The following is a 27,958-nucleotide window of genomic DNA, read 5'->3' on the forward strand; positions in this document are numbered from 1 at the left end:
AAACCGCCCGGGGCCTCCTTGGCCCCGAGGAACAAAATGGCGGCGGACCAGCCGGAAGTCCCGCCCCCAGCCCTGGCCGTGTGAGTCGCCGGGCGGAAGTGCGGGGGCGGGGCTGGTCCGTCGCGATTGAGGTCCCCCAGGCGAGGCCCGCGACCAGCAGCCGCCTCCCTCCTTCCCCTCCGCGGATGAGTAAAGCGTGGCGGAGGGCCGAGGCGGGCGGCGGCCTCGGGATGGAGGGCGCCGGCAGAGGTGAGTGCGGAGACGCCCTTCGGCGGGGCCCGGGGAGACAGCCCCGCGAGGTAGGCCCGAGGGGGGCTTCCCCTTGTCAAAACTGGCCCCTCCGGACTTTCGGAGCGCTTCTGGCACCTCGACACAGGGAAAGGGGTTGGCTGAGAACGGTTTCTCAGTCTTATCTTCACAACAGCCCCGCGAAGTAGGCCCGAGGGGGCTTCCCCTTCTCACATCCGGCCCCTCTGGATTGACGGAAACCGCGGAGGTCTCATGGTGCTTCTGGCACCTCGTCTCAGGGAAAGGGGTTGCGCTGAGAACAATTTCTCAGTTTTATCTTCACAACAGCCCTGCGAGGTAGGAAAGGCCAAGAAAGCATGACTGACCCAAACTCACCTGTCATGGCTTATGGTAAAATGGTTTATCCTCCATATCCCAGTCCAACGCCCAAACTGTTGCACTATGCTTTGAGTCCAGTGGCACCTTTAAGACCAACTAAGCTTTATTCTGGGTATAAGATTTTCTGTGCCCCAAGAATTAAACTTTGTTCCTCTTAAAGGTGCTGCTGGACTCAAACTTTGCCGTGTTGCTTCAGACCAACACACCCGAATCTAGCTGCACCATGCTGCTCTTCTGAACTGCCCTTGAGTATTTCTGCCTGTCAGTCTTCCTTCCTGCTGGGACTGTACCTGCGTATAACCTCACACCCGGGACACTCGTTTCTGGCCATGCAGTATATCCTGTTTGCTCTCTCCCCTGCTGCAGGGGAGGAGGATGAAGCCAACAGCCACGGGTCTCACAAGAAGAAGCATAAGAAACATAAGAAAAAGCACAAGAAGAAGCATCACCGTGAGGACATGGGTGTGACAGCGGTAGACCTGGGTCCCGCCCTCCCGAAGCCTCAGTTGAAGCTGAAGATCAAATTGGGAGGCCAGATCCTGGGGACAAAGAGGTACACAGAGGTGGAAGGGGGGGGGGGGACAGAGGGTGTTTGCATCTTGGAGGTACAATAGGTCCCATTCAGGAGCGTAGAGCAGATTCTTTCATAGAGCACCTGTAAAATCCATCTGCTTAAAATGTGTTAAATGCAGTGCCTAGGGGTGTCAAAACCATAATTAATGTATTCTGTTTAACTTTCTTCGTATGTCTCTGTCAGTTTTCAGGCCTGTTTTTTTGTAGTCTTTGTTTTCCTAAACCAAATCTGATCACTGTGAGTGTCTGTGGATTCTCACAGGGGGTACTGCTCTCACGTCAGCCTAAATTGAAATCTTTTGCTCGGCTTCTGCTTCTTCTCCCTGAAACTCCCAGAGGAACGTCTTCCCAGCTAGCATCCCCCTCCCTGCTCTGCTGGGACTTTTAAGAACAACAGGCGATCCCTACTGGATCAGGCCAGTAGTCCACGTAGGCCAGCATCCCTGTCCCACACTGTGGTTAGTCAACAAGACATAGAGGATGAGGCCTTCCCATAATGTTGCTTCCAGGCTGACTGCCTCGGAACATGGAGGTTCTCTTAGTCGCTAGGGCTAGCAGTCATTTGCAGACCTCTTTTCTAATTCCCTTTTAAAGCTGTCTAAGCCTGTAGCCATCGCTACCTCTACTCATAGTGAATTCCACATTTGAACCACATGTTGAGTAAAGAAGCATTTCCCTGAATCTACTGCCCCTCACCTTCACTGGATGCTAGCATGGTAGCATTCCTCAGCCCCCCCCCCCCCTTCATAGCCAGAGCTGGCTGGGCCCTGAGCCTCTCTTTGCCTTCCAGTTTTTTTGTCTTGATCCCTTATTTGGGTTTCTTTTCTCCCCAGCGTGCCAACCTTCACTGTCATCCCCGAGAGGCCACGCTCCCCTTCCCCGCTGATGGTGGTGGACGATGAGGATGAGCCGATGGAGGGAGTCCCCATTGAGCAGTACCGGGCCTGGCTGGGTGAGTGGATGGTGGCAGGAGCCAAGGCTGAAAGTGGGGACGAGAAATGGAAGGAGCAAAGTTCCTCTGGATGGTTGTGTGTGTGTGTGTGTGTGTGTAGACAGAAGTTTATGGTGCAGTCAGTCAGTAGGAAAGGATACATTTGGTACCCAAATATCGGGGGAGGGGGGTTGACTGATCATATAGGCATTGTGCTGACTCTACCAAAAAGACCAAATCACTCACCTCCCATCAGAGAGCATTAATTTGCTTCCTATTAAGAAAAGGGTCTTGGCCTCATTGTCAGATCCCTGTTGTTTAGAAAAAAGTGGGTCGGTAATGGCGTAGGGTGGACAGTAGAAGAACACATGTAAGATGGCTTCAACACAGCCAGAATTACAGGTAAATATTCTTTCAGAGCAGGGCATTTTTGAATATCTCCCCTGGAGAACAGCAGAAGGGAGAGCATCAGATCTCACTAACAAATGCTCGCCATCGTTGGGGGGCTGTTAAATGATAAAATGTGAGGCAAGGGGCCCATAGCCCAGACTCAAGGAGATGGGCGGGCTCACTGAGATTTTGTAAATCCAGATCCAGTAACCTCTGTTTTAGGCTTCTGAATGCATAAGCTTTAGTTGCCCTAAATTAAAAACCTAAGGTAATAGCTATAGATCTTACCTTTTGTTCAGTGCCTCTTAGACACTTAAATGTAGAATATTCCGTGCGCATTAAAGAGACAGAACTGTTAGAATCAGGTCTAAAGTGCTTATTTATCCAAAAGAAGAAGAGTTGGATTTTATACCGCATTTTTCACTACCCAGAGAAGTCTCAAAGTGGCTGACAGGTAGGTGGGATGAAGAGAGCTCTGAGAGAACAGCTCTGTGAGAAAAGCTTCTAACAGGACTGTGACTAGCCCAAAGTCACCCAACTGACTGCACGTGGAGAAACGGAAAATCAAACCCAACTAGCCAGATTAGAAGCTGCCGCTCTTAACCATGACACCAATCAGCCAGGCTTCAGTTCTCAACAGTCTTTGGTTCGTTTCCAGGGTGGAGGGTTTTCTGACTCTTTTAATAGCCCCAAGATAATAAGATGCACCCTGCTTCTTTCCCATACACATGCAGATGAGGACAGCAACCTGGAGCCCTCCCCCCTGCCTGAGCTCGATGCAGAGATTGGCTTCCCAGCCCGGGAGGAAGAGGAGGAAGAACGCTGGCTGGATGCTCTGGAGCGAGGAGAATTGGACGACAATGGGGAGCTAAAGAAGGAGGTGGACGAATCTTTGCTCACAGCCCGGCAGGTGAGAGGGAGGAGCCATTTGGCTGCCATTGTGGCAGTGGGATTAGGCTGTCTGTCTCCCCCTGGGGCTGGGGCTCAGCGGTGGAGTCTCTGCTTGGCATGCAGAAGGCCCCAGGTTGAGTCCCTAGTCTCTAGTCTAAAGGGGGAGGTGACTGAAGACCTCTCCTTAGGGACCTTTTTGAATACAGCAAGAGTCGCCAGGACCCAGGGGAGGAATAGGAAATATTAGCTGGCTGAGGATTCTGTCTATTGGAATACTTTGCAGGACCAGAACCAGCCATAACAGATTAAAGAAGTTTCCCCCCCCTGTTTAATTTGTTGAAAAATTTGTTATATACTACTGTGTGCACCCGTATATGGACCTGTATCCGTATAGTCTGATGAAGATCAATATGATCAAAACATGTGAGGTCTAAACTTGTTGGCATTCCTGGAATACTCACTGAGATTTTTTTTGTGTGCCAAACAGATATTCGTTTATGGTTTGTAAACATTTTTGAGCTCTAATGGTTTATGTTCTTCTACATTTGGTTTCCCCCCTGACGTTTGTGGTTCTCGCTTGTTTTCCAGGTTGGGTTTTGGTTTCCATTTTTGTTATCCGTTGACACTTTAATTTAGGACTGTGTTTGACTAATTTAGGGGTTTGGGGGGCAGTCTTAATAAAGATTTTAAATTGCCACCTAGAAAGTGCATTTTTGTAATCGTTGATGAAAGATTGAGTCCAGGGACACCTTTAAGACCAACTAATTTTTATTCAGGATATAAGCTTACGTGTGCAAACCCACTTCCTCAGATATAACGAATATCCAAAGAATTGTTCTTGTACACAGAAGCTTGTATCTTGACTGAACCATGGTCAGTCTCAAAGGTCCCGCTGGACTCAAACGTCATCCTGCTGCTTCAGACCAACGTGCCCCCCCCCCCCCAATTTAGAATTGTTGATTTATTTATAACGCAAGCCCCTTGAATTCTGCAAGACGGAAAGGCAGCAATTAATTTTTTCAAATAAATAAAATGAATGTCCCATCTGTGCGGTTGCCGTACACCCCCTCCGCCTACAGGTTTTTGTGATTTCTGTGGCACCTCTACAGTGTGGCAGTCGCTGTGCTGGCCTAACGTCGTCCTGCCCTTCCTTTCCCCGCAGAAAGCGCTGCTGCACAAGCAACAGAGCCAGCCGCTCCTGGAGCTGCCGATGGGCTACAAGGCCAAGGAGCTGACGGAGGAGATGCTGGTCAAGCGGGAGGAGCGCGCCCGCAAACGGCGCCTGCAGGCCGCCAAGAAGGCCGAGGAGAGCAAGAACCAGACCATCGAGCGGCTCACCAAGACCAGCAAGGCCAAGGTCAAGACCCTGCGGGAGCGCAAGGCCAAAGGTGGGGCCGTCCCTACCGTCTGCTACCGCAACGCCACCGCCGGCATCACCGTCTCCTTCCCAACAGGGGCCGCCCTCCCCCTCCTGCCCTCCGTCGCCCCCGCCCCGCCTCCGCCCACCCCGTGTGGGGTCAGTGGGTGCCCCAACCTCAAGCGCTATGCCTGCTCCCGCAGCGGGGTGCCCCTCTGCAGCCTGGCCTGCTACAAGAAGAACTTGTTGCTCCAGCAGGTGGCCGCCTAGCGCTCCCCTCCTCCTGCAACCTCCCGGGGGTGGTCTCCCGTGGACGGTCTCGTGTGGTGCTCTGGCGCCCGTGGCGAATCCCGGTGGTCCCCCGACCCTGGAGAAGGGCAGCTGTGTCGTGCTCTCAATGGCGAGGCAGGTTTGGGCAGGCCGTGGGTCAGAAATGAACACATCTGCCCACCTGAGGTGCTGCAAGAGGCTTGTGAGATGCACGGCGTCCGCCCCACAGCGGGGCAGGCTTCGTACGTTCATGGAGGATCGGAGATGGCGGTGGGTGGTCTGAAGCTGCAGCGAGAGAAGTGCTTCTCATGGACAGAGGCCACAATTCCACCCGCTCTGCTCTACCCAGAAGCACAGCCTGCATCTGGGCACTTTTAGCTGTCTCTGTTTTCTGGAGATTGGGGGCGCTGTTGGCCTTGCACAGAGCCAAGGGGGAGCGTCAGGTGTGCTGCTGTGTATGCCGCCACCGTCGTGTAGGGGATTGGGCTATGCAGCCCACGGAAAAAACGGGGTTAACTAGAATTGCTTTGCGCCAGTCCTGTGGAGTTTCCCGTAAATATCAGAGCCCCCCTCTGCCTTTCCACCAGCAGGCTGTTGCGTGGGAGCGGGCAAGAGCAGGGGGTGCCCTGAGTGGAGGTCTAAATTTATATAATAAACTTTACATATTTTTTTAACGAAGCATTCGGCTTATTTGCACCCACCACCACTCTGAAAACCTGGAAACCCAGACAGCCTGGTCCACCACAGCATCTTTCCCCTCTACATGTGTCATTTTGTAGTGTCCTGGAACGCTAGGTCAGTGGATTATGAAATAAAGCCGGGAGTCTGCTCACCCAGGGTGGCTTCCTGAGTCAACCTGTGTTGGATCTCTCTCCTTCCTCCAGTTTGGGCTTCCACATTGGAGGTTAAATCTCACCAGGCTCCAGAGCTCTTGCCTGGTTGTGGAGCGCAGGGCCTGTTGCCTGGCCCACCCGTGTCTCATCCCTCTGATGAGAGGACTGGGGGGGTTCTCCCCCCCCCCCCGGCCCTTGCCCCTGCCCCGGCACAAGCTGTTTCACTTACAGTAATGTAAAGTTTCTAATGTTTATGGGCTTGTTTGTTGCCAACCTGGGGGGATGTCCTCATCTTTGTTTGTTGTCAACCTGGGGGGATGTCCTCATCTTTACGGTCCAGGTTAGCCCAATCTTGTTACAACTCAGGTGCACAGGTCAGGACTTGGATGGGAGACCACCAAGAAAGTCCAGGGCTGCCATGCAGAGGCGAGCAAGGGCAAACCGCCTCCGCTTGTCTCTGGCACAACACTTTCCACGCCCACAGCTGGAAGAATAAAACGGAGGAAGGGAGGTCGAGGCCCACGGCCCTGACCACCTTGGCTGGAAGAGCCGGATAAAAGCGGGACAGAAGAGCTTTCCTTGCTGAGCCCTGCAAGTCAAAGGTATCCAACAGATTGAGCTTTGACCCTTGAAAGCGTCTTGTCCCGAAATCTTGTCGGCCTTGAAGGTGCTACTGGAATCTTGCTGGTCTGAAAATCAGGTCGACCTTAGAGGCATAAAGGCACACTCAATCAGACCAACGATCCTTCGAGGTCAGTATTGTCGACTCAGACCGGCAGCAGCTCTCCTGGAGCTCAGGCACAGGTCTTTCCCGTTACCTGCTGTCTAGTCTTTTCTAACTGGAGATGCTGGGGACTGAACCTGGGACCTTCTGCGTTCCAAGCAGAGGCTCTCCCCCTGAGCCGTGACTTCCCCTTGGTAGCCCAGGCTGACTTAATCAAATGGTGTCGTCTTTATGGGAGAACAGGACTGCAGCCCAGGCGGAGTGCGGACGGTTAAATAGCAGAAAGGTTTATTGGCTCTCTTTGTGAGTGAACGGCCGCGTGGCTAGCAAGAGCGCTTCAACGCCAGCATTAGTTTAAGAGCGGTTCTTGCAAACCAGGTACCTGCACCGTTGCCCACACAGCCTGCGCATGATGCCCACCCCACATCCTGACGACGTGCCGCATGTGTTGCAGTCAGGGCTGGCCTGTTCCCACAGGACAGTCACACGCCATAGGCATCTGTGGGCATCAGTGCCCTGGCCCCCCCTCTTGGCCCTTGGGCTCCCTCAAATCTGGAATTTTCCAGGCCAGAGCTGGGAACCCTATGAGGTGACACTAGCTGTTGTATAAAATGCCTATTTCCAAAGACTCTTGCCTTGGTCCTGGCTGTTTTGGAATGGGCAGCTTCCGTCTAGGGCTTTTCCACGTGCAGGGTTTCCTGAAGTGTCATAGCCTACGGCTGCCGCCTTTATCTTCTTAGGATCGCGGAAACGCCTGCCGAAGATTCCAGCTCAGGATCTCAGGAATGGAGAAAGCACCACAAAGGCAGACAGCTCCCGGAAGGAGGCACTTGTAAAGTCCCGTTCCCAGAATTAATGCTAACTTGAAGCTTTCCCTCAGAAGGGGGGCCCCGGCTGCCCACTGGAAGCCACAATCACTAATTGTAGGGTCACAAGTGGCACTAGGCCTTTAAGGGATCTTCCGCCCTTGGTTGTGTTGTGGCTTTATTAGGACCTTGTACCCCCCCCCCCCACCCCCCAGGCAGAAACGATGTATGCATTGGCTCTCCTAAGAATGGCATGGGTGTTCAGGGCTCAGGACGCCCTCCCAATACCTAGACCAGGGGGCCCTAGGCTCACCAACCTCCAGGTACTGCCTGGAACTCTCCTGCTATGACAACCAAAATCATTTTCTCTGGAGGAAATGGATGCTTCGGGGGGAAGACTCTGTGGCAGCGTTTTAAAATATTTTTACCGTTGAGAACCCCCTGAAACATTCTTCAGGCTCTGATAAATCTCCGAAGAGGCACGATGGTGCAGAATGTGGTTGGGAAGCAGAGCTGTGGACACGCCCACCCAGGGCCCCTCCCCTTCCCACCCTCTCCAGGCCCATCACTGGCCATTTTGGGAGGGGGGGCAGGTCAAAATGACCGTATATGGTCCTATCACTCAATAAATGTTTAACAAATTTAAAAAATATATTTAAAAATCAACTCCCACCAATTCGGGGGACCCTCCCAGAGTCTCAGGGAGCCCTGCACTGTGGCATTATACACCACTCATGTCCCTCCCCTCCCCAAATCCCCCCTCCCCAGCATCTGGGGGTCTTCGGTGTGGTGCCTGCACCACCCTCCAACACATTCCCTGGCACCCACCAATTAGTTTTAGAATCCGGGTGGGGCCAGGTGGGTCTTTCACCCTGCACAGCTTCTGAGCGGCCGCTGGAGATGTGACTGGCTGTGTGGACTTTCAGAAATGTCACTTTGGTGTCAGCTGCGGCCGGAGCCCAAGACTCATCGCTCTGTGATGGGAGGTCAGCTGAGGTGACCATTTTGCGGTCAGCTCCGCCTCCTGCGGCAGCCATTTTGTGGCTGTGTTGTTGTCCCTGGGCTGCTCTCCCCTGACCTAGAACCATAAAGTCTTGCACGGGAAAGGAAGCTGCTTAAGAGAGAGGGTGGGGTGGGGGGGGGTCAGGGGGTTGCTGGAGTCGTTGAAATCTGTGGAAGAGGCCCGCCCCTCACTGGGCCCTCCGCTGGGATCGCAGTTTCTGTAGCCGGCGAAGGCGTAGGGCGAGGTCCTTTGGGATCTTGCCCCCCTTGGCCAAGATCTCCCTCAACCGTTGCTTGGGGGTCTTTGTCAGGCGGAAGTCGCAGATGGTGGGGGTGGCCTCATAAGAGACACGGCAGCTCCGGGTGACAGAGTGGTAGCCCTCAGCCGCCGCTGTCACGTCGTACTCTCCGGGGTTTAGGAGACGCCAATAATCTCCGTCGAAAGCTGCCGGGGAGGCAAAGAAAAGGAGAATTTAGCTCTTTCTCATATCCCAGGCTGATTCTGCACTTACTTTGTTTTTTCCGTTGTGGATCCTACTGAATTCAAATTGATTTGAACTCAGGTCTTCCTTTATCCCCCCCCTCCCCAAATTGAAAGAGAAAGTGTTCTGCACTCAATTGGGAAAGCTCAGAGCAGGGAGGGGAGCCAAGCGCCGCCGGAATCTCTTTCTTTTTTTCATTGGTGCTGGGTGGAGGATTGGAGACAGCAGAGGAGGGGGGAATGAATCCAAGAGGCAAATCTCTGCTGAGAGGATTTCTGGAGCGCAGTCCCTTTAAGACAAGCCTTGCAATCAGGAATCAGGAAGTCTTTGAACTGACGCCCTGGCCAATCAGGGAAGACTGCTTTGCTCCGAGGCATGGAGAAGGAAATTAATTCACAAAGAGCAGAGAGCTGCACATTTACTCATGGCAGTTTTTGAAATATCCGCTCCAGGATATCACGGGGGAAAGGTAGGGTCACCACGAAGGTAGGGTCACCAGCGCCCAAAATCAAAATGTAAATCGCATTCAGTATAGATGGGAGAGATTCATTCAAACAGGAACTGGGTCAAAAGCCCCGTGCAGACTGCACCCCAGACTTCCTCTAAAGAACAAACTGCTCTGTACATGGCTCTTCCCCCTGTTATCCCCACAGGTAGCTCAAGCTGAGAGATTATGATTGGCCCAAGGTCACCCAGTGAGGCGGGGGGCGGAATTCCACCAGGGTGTCTGAGTCCGACACCCCAGGCACTGTGCCACGCTGGCTGCCTGGAGGGCCGGCCTGCCTGCCTGCCGAGTGATGGTCAGGGGCCCTCCAGAGTCGCTGTACCTGTCCTGATGTCGTGATTGATGCCTTCCACAGAAATGATGGCGTCTGGGATTCCTTGTTCCGTGTCTTTGTCGCGGACGATGCCTTTAATGCCCCGATGGACCTGGAATGACAGGCGCAGTTAGTGCATCTCTTGGAAGGGTGCGCATATCACGCTGGAAGAGATGTGCAGCCAGGGTGGTGCAAAGTACAGAAATAAAGCACCATTCACTTCCCAGATCCACTGTGTGTAAATACAGGAGGAGGACTAGAACGCCCTGTGGAGGTGGACAAAATGGAGAGGGTGCAGAGGAGAGCAAGGAGGATGATCTGGGGCCAAGGGACCAAGCCCTATGAAGATAGGTTGAGGGACTTGGGATGTTCAGCCTGGAGAAAAGGAGGTTGAGAGGGGACAGGAGGGCTCCCTTGAAGGATTTGAAAGGTTGTCTCTTGGAGGAGGGCAGGGCACGTAATGGGTTTAAACTATGTGGAGAACAGTATCTGCTGGATATCAGGAAAAAGAATAAACAGCCACATAGGAAGAATGGGGGAAAACACCCAGCTGGGAGGGCCGTCTTCTGGGTTGCAAGCCATAACAGAGTCGGACATCCCAATCGTGAAGAAGAGCTGGTTTCTTTCCCCACCTGAAGGAGTCTCAAAGCAGCCTTCAAGTGCCCTTCTCTTCCTCTCCCCACCACAGACACCCTGAAAGGTTGGTGGGGCTGAGGGATCCTGTAAGATATCTGGGACTGGCCCAAGGTCCCTCAGCTGGCTGCATGTGGGGGAGGAGAAGTGGGGAATCAAACCCGGATATCCAGATTAGAGGCCGTCACTCTTAATCGCTCTCAAGAAGGTAAGTTAAAGGTAAAGGTATCCCCTGTGCAAGCACCGGGTCATGTCTGACCCTTGGGGTGACGCCCTCCAGCGTTTTCATGGCAGACTCAATACGGGGTGGTTTGCCAATGCCTTCCCCAGTCATGACCGTTTACCCCCCAGCAAGCTGGGTACTCATTTTACCCACCTCGGAAGGATGGAAGGCTGAGTCAACCTTGAGCCGGCTGCTGGGATCGAATTCCCAGCCTCATGGGCAGAGCTTTCAGACTGCATGTCTGCTGCCTTACCACTCTGCGCCACAAGAGGCTCTGTCTCAAGAAGATACCAGGGCAGAATTTGGGCTCCGTACCCTCGCCAACCATTCAGGGTGGTTTCGGAAGAAGAAGATCTGGGTCCACCTCCTTCAAGCCCCCTCCTGCCTCCCCCCCCCAGTCCCACCGGCAGAGCTCCGCTGACCTGCTCCATGTAGACCAGCAAGGATTCCTTGTTGTTCTCCCACTCTTGGGGCAGCTCCGACTCATGCGGGAATTTGTCACAGGACAATTCGATGGTGACTTCGAAGCAGTTTGTGTGCAGGTAGCTGAAGTCGTTCATGCCTGCCGGGGAAGGCAAGACCTGAGATGGCCAGGAGGGGGCAGTGGCTCCATGTCCGTAGCCCTGGAGAGATCTCCTGGGTTCCCCCCACCCTCCCTGGACAGCTGGCCTCGTGTTCCTTATTTTAAGGAATGGTTCTTTCTTTATGCCCTTATTTCAGGAATACTCTTGCAAAAGAGAGAAAGCACTATACCTACACACCTTGGTTTAGTATACTACAAGGATGGTGATCAAGTCCTGGTAATCCTGATCCAGGGACAATGTTACATTTTTACAGGCTCGCAATGGATTCTTTAAAAAAGACCAGCCCTGCTCAATCAGGCCGGTTGTCCATCTAATCCAGCACTTTGTCTCTCACAGTGGTCAAGCAGATCCTCTGGAGGGTCAACAACGTGGCAGAGAGGCTGAGGCCTTCCCCTGATAAGGACATCAGAAGAGCCCTGCTGGGTCAGATCAGGGAGGGTCCCTCTAGTCCAGCCTCCCACTTCATAGAATCACAGAGGGTACCTTCTGGGTCATCTAGTCCAACCTGAGCCCCCGGGGAAGGCAATATATAATAAATAAATAAATAACCCCCTGCATTATGCAGGAACTCACAACTACTGGTCTACCCACAGTGAACCCAATTTCATGCCCAAATGATCCACCCCCCTCCAAAAAAAATTCCAGAATCCAGCCTGGCCTGGAGAAAATTCACCTTCCACCCCACAGTGGTGATAAGCAATTCCCAGGGGATGCAAGGAAGGGCCACGGGGGACAAACCCTGGCACATCCATTCCTGCCCACCCACTGCTTACGTTCACAGAATCAGTCTAGCCTCAGTTTTAAGATTTCCAAAGGAGGAGAACCCACCACCTCCCGAGGAAGCCTGTTCCACTGAGGAACCGCTCTGACTGTCGGGAACTTCTTCCGGATGTTTAGACGGAATTTCTTTTGCATTAATTTCAACCCATTTCCCACAGCAGCCAACAAGCGGGGCACTGAGGCCAAGGCCTCCCCCTCATGTTGCCTCCCAGCACTGTCCCTGAATATGGAGGTTCCTTTCTTTGCCATGGATGGACCTCTTGTCTATCCAACTGTCCAGATCCTCCACCCTCATGGTCCTCCCTTCAGCTACTGGTAGTGAACTGCACCACTTCATTGCTCATTGAGTCGAGAAGTGTTTGGGTTTGTCCATCCTGAATGTCTCCCCCATCAACTTCACTTGGGTGTGCACCAATTTCTCGTCTTATTTTATGTTGGAATACGGAAGACCTGTAGTGTGCATGATTTGGAAGCATGTGAAGAGTGTCCTGCAGGGGGCGAAACGTCCATACGAGAGATGTGTAAATAGTACACAAGGGACCAAGCCCTATGAAGACAGGTTGAGGGACTTGGGAATGTTCAGCCTGGAGAAAAGGAGGTTGAGAGGGGACATGATAGCCCTCTTTAAGTATCTGAAAGGTTGTCACTTGGAGGAGGGCAGGATGCTGTTTCTGCTGGCTGCAGAGGAGAGGACACGCAGTAATGGGTTTAAACTACAAGTACAACGATATAGGCTAGATATCAGGAAAAAGTTTTTCACAGTCAGAGTAGTTCAGCAGTGGAATAGGCTGCCTAAGGAGGTGGTGAGCTCCCCTTCACTGGCAGTCTTCAAGCAAAGGCTGGATACACACTTTTCTTGGATGCTTTAGGATGCTTAGGGCTAATCCTGCGTTGAGCAGGGGGTTGGACTAGATGGCCTGTATGGCCCCTTCCAACTCTATGATTCTGTGATTCTATACTGTCTCTCCAACCTCCCCAATAGGAGGAGCAGCCCCATTACTCCCCCGAGGGATTTCCGTCCACCTACTTCCGGCCACGGTGTGCCAGTTGGCGCCGTTGATGATGTTGCCCTCGCGCATGAAGTCGTCATAATGGCAGAGCCGCCGGTCGTCGTCCAGCATGGCCAGGTTGGAGGTGGCGTAGACGGTGGCCAGCCAGCGGAAGACGGCGTCATCGGCCGTGGGGGTCAGCTCCTGAGCTTTCCAGTAGGTGCGGGTCATGTCGAAGGGGTACGACACCACCAGCTCACCTCCATGCAGGTTGGCGCTCAGCACGAAGGGGTAACGTTGCATCCAGCTGATGACAGCCCGGGTTTCGGGGGCCACCTATGGCATGGGGGGGGGGAGAGGGGGCTGAGGCTAGGAGAACCGGGGCAAGGCTAGAAGACCACCTGTTGTGTCTTGGCGATTCCCTGGGACTCCCTCGTCTCCACCCAGGGGGGACCGCAAATGGGGTGTGTGCGGTGGGCCGGTCTCTTTTGCGCATGGCAGGAATGAGCTAGGGGGTTATGGGTGGTGGATAGAGATGCCAGCCTCCAGGTGGGGCCTGGGGATCCCCTGGAATTCCAGCTCATCTCCGGGCTACCGAGATCAGCTCCCCTGGAGAAAAGGGCTGCTTGGGAGGGGGGACTCTGTTCTCCCCAGGCTCTGTCCTTAGAGTCTGCTCTGCACGTCGGTTACGTCGCCTACCGTAGCATTGGGGAAGTTGTAGGCCTCCGGAATGGGGATGTAGTGGTTGGGGAACTTGTGGGGCACCAGGTCATTGTCCTCGGCATCCCACAGGGCCGTGTTGAGGTCCGCAAAGTTGTGGTTGAGGTCGAAGCCTTCGTAAGTCCACCGGCCCATCGCCCAGCCGGACAGCTCTGAGCCCTGCAGGGGGACAGAGAGAGAGAGAGAGAGAGAGAGAGAGAGTCCTTTCACCCTCTGCTCTCGCTTTGATGTGTAGATTGGTAGACCTCCCATGTGGTCCTCCTCAGCTGGAGATGCTGAGGTTGAACCTGAGTCCTTCTGCATATTGAGCAGCTGTTCGGTCACTGAGCCATGGTTCCTCCTTGAATTGATGTGGGCCCCACATCTTAGTCCTCATACTGATTCAGGGTCAGTGATTGTCTACGCAGACCAGCAGCTGCTCTCCAGGGTCTCGGGCAGAGAAAAGTCTTTGCCATCCCCTCCTGCCTGGCCCTTTCAAGAGAAGATGCTGCCTGGGATCGAACCTGGGACCTTCTGCAGGCCAAGCAGAGACTCTCCCACTGTGCCACTGTCTCTCTCCATGGCTCTCCAGGGTCTCAGGCAGAGGTCTTCCCCATCATCTCCTACCTGGTCCTTTTTAACTGGAGATTCTGGGGATTGAACCCGGGACCTTTTGCGTGCCAAGCAGAGGCCCTTTCATGAACTTCTGGGGCCTCCATACCACCCACCAGCTTGTAGGCCGTCTCGTAGCCATCTGGGTTCATGGAGGGCAGCAGATGGATGCGGGTCTCGGTCACAAGCCGGACGACACGCTGGTTGCCCCGTTGGTACTCCTGGCAGAGGTACTCCATCAGGTTGAGCAGCAGCTCCCGGCCCAGCGCCTCGTTCCCATGCATCCCGGCCACGTAGCGGAACTCGGGCTCCCCTGCAGAGAGAGCATCAAGGTGTTCTTCCGGAACGTTCTGTTGCGCCCCACCTCCCTCTAACAGGCTGGGCCCCGTTTCTAAAAATCAAGAGGCACCGGAGAGTGCTTTTCCCAGATTCAACCTGCTCAGTTAAGGCTAGGAAGAAAAAAAACACTTTGCATACACTCAGATGCCCCTGTTTATTTTGTAAAGAGAAAATCCCCTGAGCCAAAATGAGTATGAGCATGCAGAGCTTTGACTTTGAAGAGCTAAATTACATGCGATGCTGGGAGATTCAGGACTGGAGAGTTCTCTGGCCCCCACCTGGAGGTTGGCAACCCTAACAGGCTCCAGCTGAGATTGGTGGCATGCAAAGAGCCAGCAAGTGTGGGGGGGTTTTCCTCCTACTGACACTGTCACCCCCATCCCCCCTAAGGCTGAAAGAAGTTGCTGGCTGCAATAGACCAACATAGGGATGCCAGTCCCCAGTTTGGGACCTGGAGATCGCCGGTTTGACACCTCCCCACTTCAAGGTTTTAAGAAACCAAGGGAAATCCCCCCTCCCAACAGGCAAGAAGCCTGAAAAAAACCTGCAATATTTCTACGTCACCTGGAAGTGATGTAGGGATGTCAGTGGACGACACTCTGGGTTTTGGGTAGAACTCTATGGTAAGAAGCTAATTCTACCATAGAGTTGTGCCCAAAAGCCAGAGTGTCCCCACTGAGGTCAAGTCCTTACTCACGAGCTCTCACTGTTGTTGGGAGAGGCCGATGTCAAGCGCTCACCTAGTTCATGTTGTCCGGGGTTATCGGATATCTCCATGACGTACATCTTCAAACCCCGGTAGCTCTTCCCAATGCTGTAGACCCGCGTGATGTTAGGACAGGCCTCATTCACGGTCTTCATGAGCTGTGAGCAGGGAAGGGACGCTGGTCAGGGCCTAGATTGAGACCGCTGCCCTGTCCTATCACAAGGATTTAAGGGACGTGGACCTTATTTGCCCAACAGGGCTTTTCTACATTCCCATCTCCCTGGCTTGAAAATTGCTGTTTTTTCAGGGACCGCCTGGTAACTGGTTGTAATGTTAGTATTTTGTTTTCCTGTGTTGTCATGACTTTGATTCTGCATTGCATTTAACCGAATCGTTAGTCAACCTTTCTTCTAAACATATCTAATGAACATTTATTGATTTTACAACAATCCTGGTTATTTACACACACCACCCCATGGAACACAGACGGCCTGAGAAGGTTTGCTCTGTGACACCAGTTTAACTCTGTTTTCCCCGATTCTTTCCAGTTACAAGAAGAAGAAGAGTTGGTTTTTATACCCTGCTCTTTACTGCCTGAAGGAGTCTTGAAGTGGATTACAATCACCTTCCCTTCCTCTCCCCACAACAGACACCCTGTGAGGGCGGTGAGGCTGAGAGAGCCCTGAGATTACTGAAGAAGGTTGGCTCTTGTATGCCGCTTTTCTTTACCCAAAGGAGTCTCAAAGTAGCTTCCAATCACCTTCCCTTTCCTCTCCCCACAACAGACACCCTGGGAGGGAGGGGAGGCTGAGAGAGCTCTGACAGGACAGCTTGGTCAGAATAGCTCTAAGAGAACTGGGACTGGCCCAAGGTTACCCAGATGGCTGCATGCGGAAGAGCAGGGAATCAAACCCGGCTCACCAGATTAGAAGCTGCTGCTCTTAACCATGATGCTGACCCACCCTGTAACGGGAACCTTTGTCTCTCTGTCCGCCTCTCCTTCATTATTGGGTGACCATCAGAAAACGGGATTTTTTTCAGGCTGAGATTGTGGGCTCATTTCAGAGAAAGGGGACAGGGTTAAGAATCTAGAATGCATGGAGATTTTAGACCAACAGCTGCCCATTTTCTCAGGGCAAAGGAGACACACCTTTCTCATTTCCTTGTAATTGTGATGTCTAAAATCCAATTTATCCTTTGTCACGGGCGCATCATCCCAGTAGTAGATGTTGTTAGGGTCTGCAAAGAAGATGGGAAGTTTTTTACATTTTTGATTCAGTGAACTTAACATTGCAGCATGAGATCTGCCCTGAGCCTGCAGGGCAGGGAGGGCTATTAATCTAAGAAATAAGTAAATACAACAATAAAATGCTTCACTGCTATTGCAGCATCTTGCAACCGGGGGTTGGAGAGGGAGACAGTTTGGGTTGCCTAGAATCCGGGAGCCATGGTCCTCGATCACCCCCATCAAAGCCAGGTTGCTAGGCAACACCCCATTCCTTTCTCTCCTGGATCTGACTGAGCGATGCTATGAAAGCATCACCTGGAAGGCCTTACCTGGCAAGGTGCAGCCAAGGACCTCCACCCGCAGGCAGATGGTCCCGTTCTCAAACCACGTCTGAGGATTTATGCGGATGTATCGCGCCACCACCGGGGCAGGGAACAGGTTAAGGACGGGTGTCTCGGGGTCCTTGTTCCCAGGGAATATCTGGAAAGGAAGACAATGTCAGATGGTTGTCCTTCAGTGACGGGGAGTCCCAGAGATGGCCGAGTCTCCTGCCTGCAAGAGGGCACCGGATTCCCAGGGCTTCCTCGTCATAATTTATGTCTTTGTAAGCATGCAAGCTGAGCAGAAGGCAGGTCTCCAGAAAACAGGTTGGCCAAGGCACCTGGCTGCACCCTCCATCCCGCCTTTCTCCGGCCAGAGACATTCAGTTCACTCGCTCTGTGTCATGAAATCAGTTCCCAGGGAGAATTCTCATTTAAGACATTACGAAGGCAGCATTGGGGGGGGGGGGAGATGTTTCGTGCCAAGAGGAGAAGGGGACCCAACCCGTCTGCTCTTGGCCTGGTCTCGACCATGGGAGAGCTCCATTTTGCAAGCCCTGTGGAAGGCAGAAAGCTCTCCGAGGGCCCGCAGCTCCTCAAGGAGCTCATTCCACCAGGTAGGGGCCAGGACCGAAGGGCTTCAGTGGGGTATAACGCCATAGCAACCATGTCCCCCAGGTGAATTGATCTCTGTCAAGTGGAGAGTTATTGCAGTCTCAGGAAGTTCCATATTAACCCACAACAAGAGGACTGGTGGATGTTAAATCTGTGGGTTCAGAGGGGGACACGGACCCTGGAAACGATATGAGCTCTTTATTAGGGCCCCAGCATGGGACAGGAAGGACTGAGAACTGAACTGAAACAATCCCCTCCCCCAGAAAACTCCCACTAATATATACATGCATGCTAATGGTCCGTTTCTTCTTAAGCTGACTGAATCTGGCAGGATCATAAGGCCACATGACAATTAGCCTGAGCTTTGGCTAATTGTAGCCCAGCTTTGGACCTCAAGCTCAGTCCTCAGCAGGTCTCCAGACACAACAGGTGGAGGTTTTTGGAACTTGCAGAGATGGCTCCGCTTTGATCAGAGGAAAGTCAATATCTGCATTGATTACTGACCGGAACCCCCTTGCAGACTTTTTGCATGAAATGAGGGGGTGGGTGGAGGACGGATTATTTGTGGCTTTGACGATAAGGCAGGCAGAATGTAAATACCTGGTAAAAAAAGCTCCCCCCCCAGCATAATTATAGAGTAAGCGATAAGTTTGTAACGTCTCTTGTATTTATCATAGAGAAAATTGGAAGTCTTTTTTTATACTGTATACTTCTATTTTTCTTTCAACGGTATTCGAGTTTTTATCTTTTAATCAAAATTGTTCTGGGGGAAAATGTGCCCCTAGACACTCTCCAGCCACTCCCTGGAGGCTGGCAACCCTCCTAGCTGCTCAGCTTTGGCCTGGCGAGAGGGCTCCAAAGAGGCCGGTGTGCAGCTAACCTGCTGTCCTTGGCCAGAGGCAACGGAGCTTTAGATTTCCCTTTGGTTAGCTTGGCACTTCCAGGCCTTGGATCTCTGCCCGGGCCTCGGTGCCAGCATCCAGCTCAGTTGCCCCGTTGTCCGTTCCCCAATTAAGGGAGGGATGGGTGCCAGCCACCGGAGTGGGGAGGCCCAGCAGGAAGTCTCGGTCAATGTTGCCACTTTGTGTGAAGTGCGTTGCAGACGTCAGAGGCGGGATTTAGAAATGCAAACCCAAATGCAAAGGAGCTCTTTGGCCTTGAGTGAAGTAAAGGGTGGGGGTCTCAGACAGAGGGGGACCTCTGGGGCGGCCAGATCCTGGCTGGGAAACACCTGGATCTTGGAAGCAGGAGAAATCCCGCCAGGTAGGTACGGATGGGCCTCATGCATGACCCATCGAGATGAACGCTCACCGTTTCCTCGCTCCCATTCTTGCACGGCTGCCATGAGTGGGTGTCATTGCTGAACTGGACCTTATAGGAAGTCACCCAGTCGTAGCTGGTGGGAGGAAAGGAGGACAAACTGGGGTGAGCCAAGGGAAGGGAAGGGGCAAAGGGGTAAAGATGACACCCCGAAATGTTGTTGGGCTCTAAGGCAGGGGTAGTCAAACAGCGTTTGCTGGCAGGGGCTCATGGGAATTGTAGTCCATGGACATCTGGAGGACCACAGGTTAACTACCCCTGTTTTAAGGTGCCGGTGGATATGAATCCCACTGAAAAACTGCAGTGCAGGAGGGAGATCCAAATCCAGCAGTATCAGATGTTCGGGGTGTGAAATTTTGAGAAACACAGTTCCCTTCATCTGACAAAATGGTGCACAGTGCTTGTAGCAGCATGGACCCAGGAGGGAATGGGTATCTGGAAGGGTCCACATGTTACAGGGAACACAAGGACATCTTTAATCCTGCCCTGTCATTTGCCCTCTGGAGGAACTGGCTGGCCCCTGGGTGAGACAGGATGCTAGACCACATGGACCCTTCCTGGTCTGATCCAGCAGAGCTCTTTGGATGTCCTTAGGAAGGCCTCGGCCTCTCTGCCCTGTGGCTGGCCCTGCAGAGGAGCTGGCTGGCCCCTGGGTGAGATGGGAGGCTGGACTGGAGGGACCCTCCCTGGCCAGACCCAGCAGGGCTCTTCTGAGGGTCTTCTCGGGGAAGACCTCAGTCTCTCTGCCCTGTGGCTGGCCCTGCAGAGGAACTGGCTGGCCCCTGGGTGAGATGGGAGGCTGGACTGGAGGGACCCTCCCTGGCCTGACCCAGCAGGGCTCTTCTGAGGGTCTTCTCAGGGGAAGGCCTCGGCCTCTCTGCCCTGTGGCGGGCCCTGCAGAGGAACTGGCTGGCCCCTGGGTGAGATGGGAGGCTGGACTGGAGGGACCCTCCCTGGCCTGACCCAGCAGGGCTCTTCTGAGGGTCTTCTCAGGGGAAGGCCTCGGCCTCTCTGCCCTGTGGCTGGCCCTGCAGAGGAACTGGCTGGCCCCTGGGTGAGACGGGAGGCTGGACTGGAGGGACCCTCCCTGGCCTGACCCAGCAGGGCTCTTCTGAGGGTCTTCTCAGGGGAAGGCCGAGGCCTCTCTGCCCTGTGGCTGGCCCTGCAGAGGAACTGGCTGGCCCCTGGGTGAGACGGGAGGCTGGACTGGAGGGACCCTCCCTGGTCTGACCCAGCAGGGCTCTTCTGAGGGTCTTCTCAGGGGAAGGCCTCGGCCTCTCTGCCCTGTGGCTGGCCCTGCAGAGGAACTGGCTGGCCCCTGGGTGAGACGGGAGGCTGGACTGGAGGGACCCTCCCTGGTCTGACCCAGCAGGGCTCTTCTGAGGGTCTTCTCAGGGGAAGGCCTCGGCCTCTCTGCCCTGTGGCTGGCCCTGCAGAGGAACTGGCTGGCCCCTGGGTGAGACAGAAGGCTGGACTGGAGGGGCCGCTGTTTTCTTAATGGAGCACCAGCTAATGCTTCAGCATCAGTCCATTCCGATGCAATCATCAGAGAGGCATTCAAATGAGTGCTTGCAATGCCAGAAGCATCTTTTTTGGAAGCGCCTGTCCTGGCCCTTCTGTCAGGATCTCCCCCAGGCCACGTACGTCCAGATGGAGTTCAGCCCTTGTGTGATGATCCCTGTGAAGCGCGTAATCCGCCTGGCATCGATCTCCAGCCACTGGCTCCTGTCTTTGTGGTCCGCACACCAGCCGCCATCATAGAAGTCCCCATCATCAATGCCAGACTGGAACAAGAGGGAAGGAATAGGGAGGGTTGTCACTACGATGCATCATATGGCACAAGGAAACATATAGAATCATAGAACCATAGAGCTGGAGATCCAGTCCCACCCCCTGCTCAATGCAGGATCAGCCTCAAGCATCCAGGAGAAGGATTTGTCCAGCCGCTGCTTGAAGATGGCCAGCAAGGGGGAGCTCCCCACCTCCTTAGGCAGCCCCTTCCACTGCTGAACTAGACTCCTAGAATCCTAGAGCGGGAAGGGGCCATGCAGGCCATCTAGTCCCACCCCCTGCTCAGTGCAGGATCAGCCCAGAGCATCCAGGAGAAGGATCTGTCCAGCCGCTGCTTGAAGACGGCCAGTGAGGGGGAGCTCCCCACCTCCTTAGGCAGCCCATCCCACTGCTGAACTAGACTCCTAGAATCCCAGACTGGGAAGGGGCCATCTATTCCCACCCCCTGCTCAGTGCAGGATCAGCCTCCAGCATCCAGGAGAAGGATCTGTCCAGCCGCTGCTTGAAGACGGCCAGTGAGGGGGAGCTCCCCACCTCCTTAGGCAGCCCATCCCACTGCTGAACTAGACTCCTAGAATCCTAGAGTGGGAAGGGGCCATGCAGGCCCTCTAGTCCCACCCCTTGCTCAGTGCAGGATCAGCTTAAGGCAGCCAGGATAAAGATACGTCCAGCCCCTGCTTGAAGACAGCCAGTTTGGGGGAGCTCACCACATCCTTTGGGGAACTACTCTAGCATTCCTATGCAGCCTATCACCGGAACTTATCTACAGACCCGGACTCCTGCTGTAGCCTGTGACTGGCTCTGGGTAAGTCCCCAGGTTTAAACTAATTGGACCGTTGAACAGTTCGGTGGCAGGACGCATCCTGCGTGTAAAACCAACACCCTGAAGAGCCCTGCTGTTTGCATTGCAGTCCCCGCTCTGCAGTTCTGCATCCCTGCACACTCAGCAGGCAGAACGGTGGATCTGAGTCACTGTGATTTCTGACCACGAGCTCCGTATTCTATGAGTCTTGAATTGTGGACATCGTTTGGGACTTCTCTTTGTACGACCGCCTGCTGGGCCTTAAGAAGATATGGTGCGTTTGGACAGTTTGCGTGTGTGTGAGAGAGTAACCTGACGGCTGAAGGAGGCCCTTTGGGGCGAACTGTCTTTGGTCACAGCACGTGTGCAGCTCTTGGGAAATGTTATGTGCAAAATTTTGTAAACCTGGATTTTTGTTTTCAGTGACATTTTTTGTCTGAAATCTTTAAGCCTGTTTATGTCCACCAATAAATAATTGTGTCTTATTCTGATTTGCAGTTTGCTCAGCCTTCGGGTTCCTCGCTTGCTTGTGGCTACCAACCTCCAGGTGGGGCCTGGAGACCCCCTGGAATCACCGGTGACTTCTCCTCCACCCCCAAATCTCCAGAGTCTCCCAACCTGGAGTTGGCGACCTAAGGTTCTCTTCACCTGTATGTTGAGGCGTCCTCGGTGTGCTCCCAGGCCATGGTGCTTGAAGCTGGATGCGCGGAGCTGTGAGTCTCGCACTCTGAGAGATTCCAGTCCCAGCGGTGGGCATTCTGGTTTGAAACGGCATCCAAGGCGGGGCGGGGTGGTGGAGCAGGAGAGAGACAGAACCAAGTCAGCAAAACAGTCGCCCTGTTGCATTTAATGATGTCCCCTGATGTGCTTATGGTGGCCTCGGCCCCCCTGACCTATTCCTGGCCCTGCAGAGGAACTGGCTGGCCCCTGGGTGAAGAGACAGGATGCTGGACTAGATGGGCCCTGGTCTGACCCAGCAGGGCTCTTCTTTTGCTCTTAAGAGGCGTAGTGGCATCCGTGAAAGGCAGATCTAGGGATGCTGCATTCCAAACACAAGTTAAGGAAATAATTTGTTTTTCCACTTGGGGGAGGAGGGTGCCTCTAATCGTACCGGAGCATTAAAACCACAAGTATGCCTCATATGAGTCAAGGCTCCAGAAGACAGAGAGTGGTCCAAGCAGACCGAAGTCCTTGAAGGGAAGGGGGAAGGGAGAAGTGGTCTGGCACCATCCCTCCGGGCTCTGGGGAAACCGGATTAGGGGCCAGAGGAACTGGTGCAGAAGGAGCAGTTTTTAGCAGTGCAGCGACCAGGTTTTTCTCTCTCTCCTGGCAAGGCTCTGGCACCTTTAGAAACTTCTGCATAACATGCAGAAATGTCCCCAGCGCTGTGCCTCTCTGCCAGGGAAAGATTTGCGTTCTGAGGTTTTGCACTTTGTTATTCTCTGGCTAAGAGCCGGTTAACTTTCTGGCTAGCGGGAATGTTGAGGACACTGGAAACACGCAAGCCGATTCTTTGGGGTGGCAAAGGCAGAATTTGGGCATGGAAATGCCAGGACGATCTGAGGCTGGGGTCTTCCGTCACATCAGATTTGGAGGCACAACTTGGAGTAAGCTCCACAAAGCGGGGACACAGAGTCCATGTGCTGAAGGAGCTGTTTTCTTGGAATCACAACTCACCTCTGGAGTACAGAGATCAGTTCCCCTGGAGAAGATGGCTGCTTGGCAGGGGGGACTCCATGGCATGGGACCCCATCGAGGTTGGCAGCCCTAACTGGGGAACCGTTCTCTTGTTTGGGGATCAGCCGTGATTCTGGGAGGTCTCCAGGTCCTGCCTGGAGGATGGCGGCCCCAGGTGAGGTCTCACCTTTCAAGAGCAGTGATTCAGTCTCTACCAGACCTCCTCGCATTACAGCAGAGCTCAGAAACCCTTATTGGGTTGTGTGAATGGCTCCTTTCTCTTCGCTCCTGGCTGCAGCACAACCAAACACGGGGCTCTCACCAGAGCTGCAGTAAAGCTGAGAAGCCCGGGAAAAATAACAGGGCCAGCTTTCCAAGAATAATTGGGAGGAGCCCGACCGGGCCTCTGGGCTTCTGGCACTCTCAGCCCCTTTTGCAACACACGACATGTCAGGGCATTAAAGCAGGGCTGTGGCTGCAGAGGTGCTCGGAACGCGCACACCAGGGGTAGTCAAACTGCGGCCCTCCAGATGTCCATGGACTACAATTCCCAGAAGCCCCTGCCAGCGAATGCTGGCAGGGGCTCCTGGGAATTGTAGTCCATGGACATCTGGAGGGCCGCAGTTTGACTACCCCTGGCGTACACTTTCCCGGTCTGTGTGTGAGAGATGGGAAAAGGGGGGATGACAATCTCCAGGTCTGGCCTGGAGCTCTTCTGGAACTGAACTGCACTTCAAGGAGGATGTTGACGAGCTGGAGGGTGTTGAGCGAAGGGCGACTGGGGGGGCTGAGGGGTGGGGATGCAGGCCTCCGGAGGAGAGGCGGGGAGAGCTGGGCCTGTGTGGCTGGGAGAAGAGGAGGGCCACGGGCGATAGGAGAGCTGGGTTGGACCACGTCAGAGGGAGACCTGTCGAAGAGGGGACCAATCCGTTCCCTGCAGCTTTAGAGACAAGAAGGACTAGGAGCAAAAGGTTCAAATGGCGAAAGGAGGTTTCGTTTACATATTAGAGAGCATTTTCTGATGGGGAGAGCTGTTCCTGGATGGACTCTGCTGCCTCGGAGGAGGGTGGAGTCTCCTTCACTGGAAGTTTTTAGGAGGAGAGTGGAGGAGCACCTGTTCCCCGTTGAGCACCACACTCAAGTTCCCTCCCCACAGCAAATCCCCTGAAAATGTATCCGCTGGTCATATTTACCTAGCTCCTGTCAAGATTCATGGATGCTACTCCAGCCCTGTAAGGTAGGCCCGTTTTAGCTTCCCCCAAATTGCAGATGTGGGGGCTGATGCACGACTTGCTGAATTCTCTCCTTATGAGTGTTGAAAGATGCGGATGGGAGATTTCTGAGCTCCTGCCAGGAGCAGCTGCGGAGGGATGGTGGTACCTACCTGGCTCCTTTTTTGACGCCGGCTCTTGGGAGGAAGGCCTGTCTTTCTTCTTCAAGACCTTCTTCTTGATGACTTTGATGCGGACCTTGTTTTTCGCACCTGGGGAGAGAAGCAGCAACAGATGCGCCCAATCAGACCCTTTGGGGTGGTCTTCCTGGAGTGCTGGTGGGCAAGAAGAGTAGACAAGTGGATCGGTGGCTGAGAAGTGAACCCAAAGCAGCTCCATTTTGTCTGCCTTAAAACTCCACATCTTTGGGTGTCCTAAATTCCTGAATGCTGCCTGACTTCTTCTACAGTCATAAAGGTAAAGGTATCCCCTGTGCAAGCACCGAGTCATGTCTGACCCTTGGGGTGACGCCCTCCAGCATTTTCATGGCAGACTCAATACGGGGTGGTTTGCCAGTGCCTTCCCCAGTCATTACCGTTTACCCCCCAGCAAGCTGGGCACTCATTTTACTCTACGGTCATAAATCTGCTAATATGAATGGACATCTCTCCTTTGAAGTTGATCTATGGCTGTACTCAATAAGATTTCCCCATCTCGGGCATCCGTGGGATGATGCAGTGGGGCAGGAGCCCGGAAGGGGCCCAGGCACTATGGGGAGGGGGGGCTGGGAAGGATGTAAATCCAAAGGGTGGCAGACCAGAGCCCGGATCTAGATTTCAAATTCTGATTCCATTTGTTGTGCATGCTTTGAGTGAGCCTTGATATGGGTGGCCAAAGGGACAGATCTTAGGTTGCCAACCTCCAGGTGGTAGCTGAGAATATCCCACAATTAAAACTGGTTACCAAGTTACAGAGATCAGTTCCCCTGCAGAAAATGCATGCTTTTTGGGGTGAGGTGGGGGGGGACTATGGTAGTATACCCCACTGAAGTCTCTCTCCTCAATATCTTAGCTCATCATTCCTCCAGGTGTCACCTGGAGGCTGGCAACTCTTGTTGGGAGGGTGGGAGGGAGGGGTCTCAGTGTGTGTGTGTGTGTGGTGGTGGGGGGGGGTTGAACGCCAAAGCACCATCCTTCCCAAAACACCCATTCCCTGTTTAGTGCTTGCCGGTCACTCCGGGAGATCTCCAGGCCCCACCGGGAGGTTGGCAACCAGTGCGGCCACCTGGGCTCCGTTCCTTCCCGGCAGAGGCCCTCCCCTGCCCCCCATGCCGGAGGGCGCCCCCGAACAGAGGCGTCTGTGTGCCTCCTCACCCGGCGCCCCTCCAGCCGGCGACTCCGACGCTCTTCCCCCCGCGGGGCTGGCCGGCGCGCGCACCAGGCGCTGCGGGGGAGCCTGGAGAGGAGGGCGCGGGCGGGGGGAAGCAGCCTTGCTAGGAAAGGAGCCCCCCCCCCAGCTCCTGCGAGCCAAGCTGAAGAGAGACTTGCAAGGCAGCAACCCCCCCCCCCCCCGCACTCTAGCCCCTTTCAAGACAGCCATACCAGCCTGGGTGCAGGCGGTTTTCAAGGTGGCACCTCCGCCTGCCAACTTCCAGGTGGGGCCTGGAGATCCTTGCCCCAGGAAGCAGTGGTGCCACCAAGCACAGAGTCTTCAAGAAGGGGCCGGAGAGAACTGTTCTGCTGGATGCAGGTGGAGGAGGAGGAGTGCGGAATCAAACTCAGTTTGCCAGATTGGAGGCTGGGCTTAGCCCCAAGGTAGGGAGAATGCTCTGTTGGGGGCAGAGATGCTCTGTGTTCTTGGTGGTTGGGGGGCAACAGCGGGAGGGCTTCTGGAGTTCAGGCCCTGTTGGGGGACCTCCTGAAGGCCCCTGGGTTTGGGCCCCTGAGTGACAGAGTGTTGGATTGGGAGGGACACTGGCCTGACCCAACAGGGCATCTGTTCTCATATCTGGGGCAGTGATGCTCTGTGTTCTTGGTGCTTGGGGGTCTTTGGAGAGTGGCATTATAACCCACTGAGGTCTGTCCCTTCCCCAAATGGTCCCTTCTCCAGGCTCCACCCCCAAAAGCTCCAGGAATTTCTCAGCCTGGAGCTGGCAACCCGGAGACGTAGGCGGCACAGAGCCGAGCCACCTGTGACACAATCACTTGTACAGGTATGCAATGAAAACAGAGTTCAAGGGCACCTTTAAGACCAACAAAGATTTATTCAAGGTGGGAGCTTTCGAGTGCATGCACAGAGTGCATGCACTCGAAAGCTCCCACCTTGAATAAATCTTTGTTGGTCTTAAAGGTGCCCTTGAACTCTGTTTTCATTGTCTACTTCAGACCAACATGGCGACCCACTTGAATCTTGTACAGGTGTGGAAAGCGTACAGCACAGAGAAGGGAAGGCAACTCTCTCTCACACCCACAACATGCAACACACCACATGGGTACCCGCAGTGCTCCAGTGCTACACAGTGTGCCACACGGGACCCAAATGGGCCTTACTCCAACTTCTCACCGAATTCCAAGGGGAACCCAACTGCCCTGCAGCACACAACCCCTCCCATGCACTGGCAACGATTCTTTCGGGCTGTCTTATTTGGGACACGCAGAACATGCACAAAGCTGCCTTAAGCTGAGGCCGTATGGTCCACTCAGACTGGCTGAGGTCTCTCCCATCACCTACCGACAGGTCTTTAACTGGAGAGGCCGGGGATTGAACCTGGGAGCCCCCTGCATGCTGAGCAAGGACTCTACCACTGAGCCAGGGCCCCTTGCAGGAAGATGCTTTATACTGAGTCAGACTTTCCACCCTTCAGGTTCAGTATTGTCTACTCTGACCGGCAGCAGCTGTCCACTACCTGGTCCTTTTAACGGGGGATGCTGGGGACTGAACCTGGGACCTCCTGCATGCCAAGCAGAGATTCTCCCACTGAGCCACGACCTCCCCACCCAATTGTCAACAAACACCCCACAGACTCCCCTCCCCCCCGCCCCCAAGGAATGCCTCTCCTCCCTCCTGCCCCCAGGGGGGTACCTTTCTTCTCTGGTGCAGGGAGCTGTTTCTTCTTGGGAGGAGGCTCTTCCGGATTCTCCGTCCGGTAGGGCAAGGTGGTCCTGCCGTGGGCAGGGGAGGAGGTTGGCTTTGTGCTACCTGTCGCCTTTACCTGGTACCTCCTGGAGGTGAAGGGGGTGGGTGAGGCGGGACTGGGCAGAGCAGTGCCCGGGCTGGCTGTGGTGCCAGGCATCTTCTGCCCAGGGCTAGGGGTTGCCCAGCGGGGGTCCCCGTGGACAGAGGGGCCCTGCATGGCGTGGGAGAGGACGAGGACAGCTGCCCAGAGCGCCAGCATCCTGGGGAGGGAGGCAGGCTAAGCGGGACCAGGCTGCAAGGGGAGTGGGAGAGCTCTGCCGCTGAAGCCCTGCCTCCGCCTGCGTCTCTCCTTCTCCTTGGGCTCGAACGCTGCCCCCTCTCCTTTATAACAATCCCTCCCCTCTCCCTCGCTGACTGCCATGCCATTTCCATACATGTACCGCACTGTCAGGAATAGCTGTGACCTGCAAAACCTCTGGACCGTTCATTTTGCTTCATCTCAGCGTGCTTTTGCCAGCCCAGGCTGGGCTTTTCTGCTTTCCGGGTCTCTTGGAGTCCTGTTGGCACCTTTAAGATCAACCAAGTTTCAT

General features: G+C 54.2%; 2 protein-coding genes across 2 annotated transcripts; one reads left to right on the forward strand and one right to left on the reverse strand.

The window, feature by feature from the left end:
- The first annotated feature begins 76 nt into the window (after positions 1-76).
- Positions 77-5,894, forward strand: INO80B (INO80 complex subunit B). Its single transcript, XM_077301262.1, has 5 exons — positions 77-249; positions 994-1,180; positions 2,034-2,152; positions 3,256-3,431; positions 4,575-5,894. The coding sequence occupies exons 1-5, from the start codon at positions 186-188 to the stop codon at positions 5,037-5,039; spliced, it is 1,011 nt and encodes a 336-aa protein (XP_077157377.1). The 5' UTR covers positions 77-185; the 3' UTR covers positions 5,040-5,894.
- A 968-nt stretch (positions 5,895-6,862) lies between these two features.
- On the reverse strand, positions 6,863-27,738 carry CPXM1 (carboxypeptidase X, M14 family member 1). The gene is made up of 14 exons (XM_077301261.1): positions 27,315-27,738; positions 24,407-24,505; positions 21,994-22,103; positions 20,397-20,536; positions 18,744-18,828; positions 16,827-16,977; positions 16,420-16,508; positions 15,304-15,427; positions 14,341-14,537; positions 13,613-13,792; positions 12,952-13,249; positions 10,983-11,122; positions 9,714-9,816; positions 6,863-8,849 (listed from the first exon to the last, which is right to left on the reverse strand). Exons 1-14 carry the CDS (start codon positions 27,625-27,627, stop codon positions 8,593-8,595), a joined length of 2,286 nt encoding a protein of 761 aa, XP_077157376.1. The 5' UTR covers positions 27,628-27,738; the 3' UTR covers positions 6,863-8,592.
- Between the last annotated feature and the right edge of the window lie 220 nt (positions 27,739-27,958).

Source organism: Paroedura picta, chromosome 10 (assembly GCF_049243985.1).
Source record: "Paroedura picta isolate Pp20150507F chromosome 10, Ppicta_v3.0, whole genome shotgun sequence".
Lineage (NCBI taxonomy): Eukaryota > Metazoa > Chordata > Lepidosauria > Squamata > Gekkonidae > Paroedura > Paroedura picta.

Coding starts and splice junctions, on each gene's coding strand:
- CPXM1 (XM_077301261.1), bottom strand. CDS start 27,627: ATGCTGGCGCTCTGGGCAGCTGTCCTCGTCCTCTCCCACGCCATGCAG. Junction 24,506..27,314: donor CCCTGCACCAGAGAAGAAAG/GTACCCCCCTGG, acceptor TTCTCTCCCCAG/GTGCGAAAAACAAGGTCCGC. Junction 15,428..16,419: donor ATTACAAGGAAATGAGAAAG/GTGTGTCTCCTT, acceptor CCCTGCTCACAG/CTCATGAAGACCGTGAATGA.
- INO80B (XM_077301262.1), top strand. CDS start 186: ATGAGTAAAGCGTGGCGGAGGGCCGAGGCGGGCGGCGGCCTCGGGATG. Junction 250..993: donor GATGGAGGGCGCCGGCAGAG/GTGAGTGCGGAG, acceptor CCCCTGCTGCAG/GGGAGGAGGATGAAGCCAAC. Junction 2,153..3,255: donor GCAGTACCGGGCCTGGCTGG/GTGAGTGGATGG, acceptor ATACACATGCAG/ATGAGGACAGCAACCTGGAG.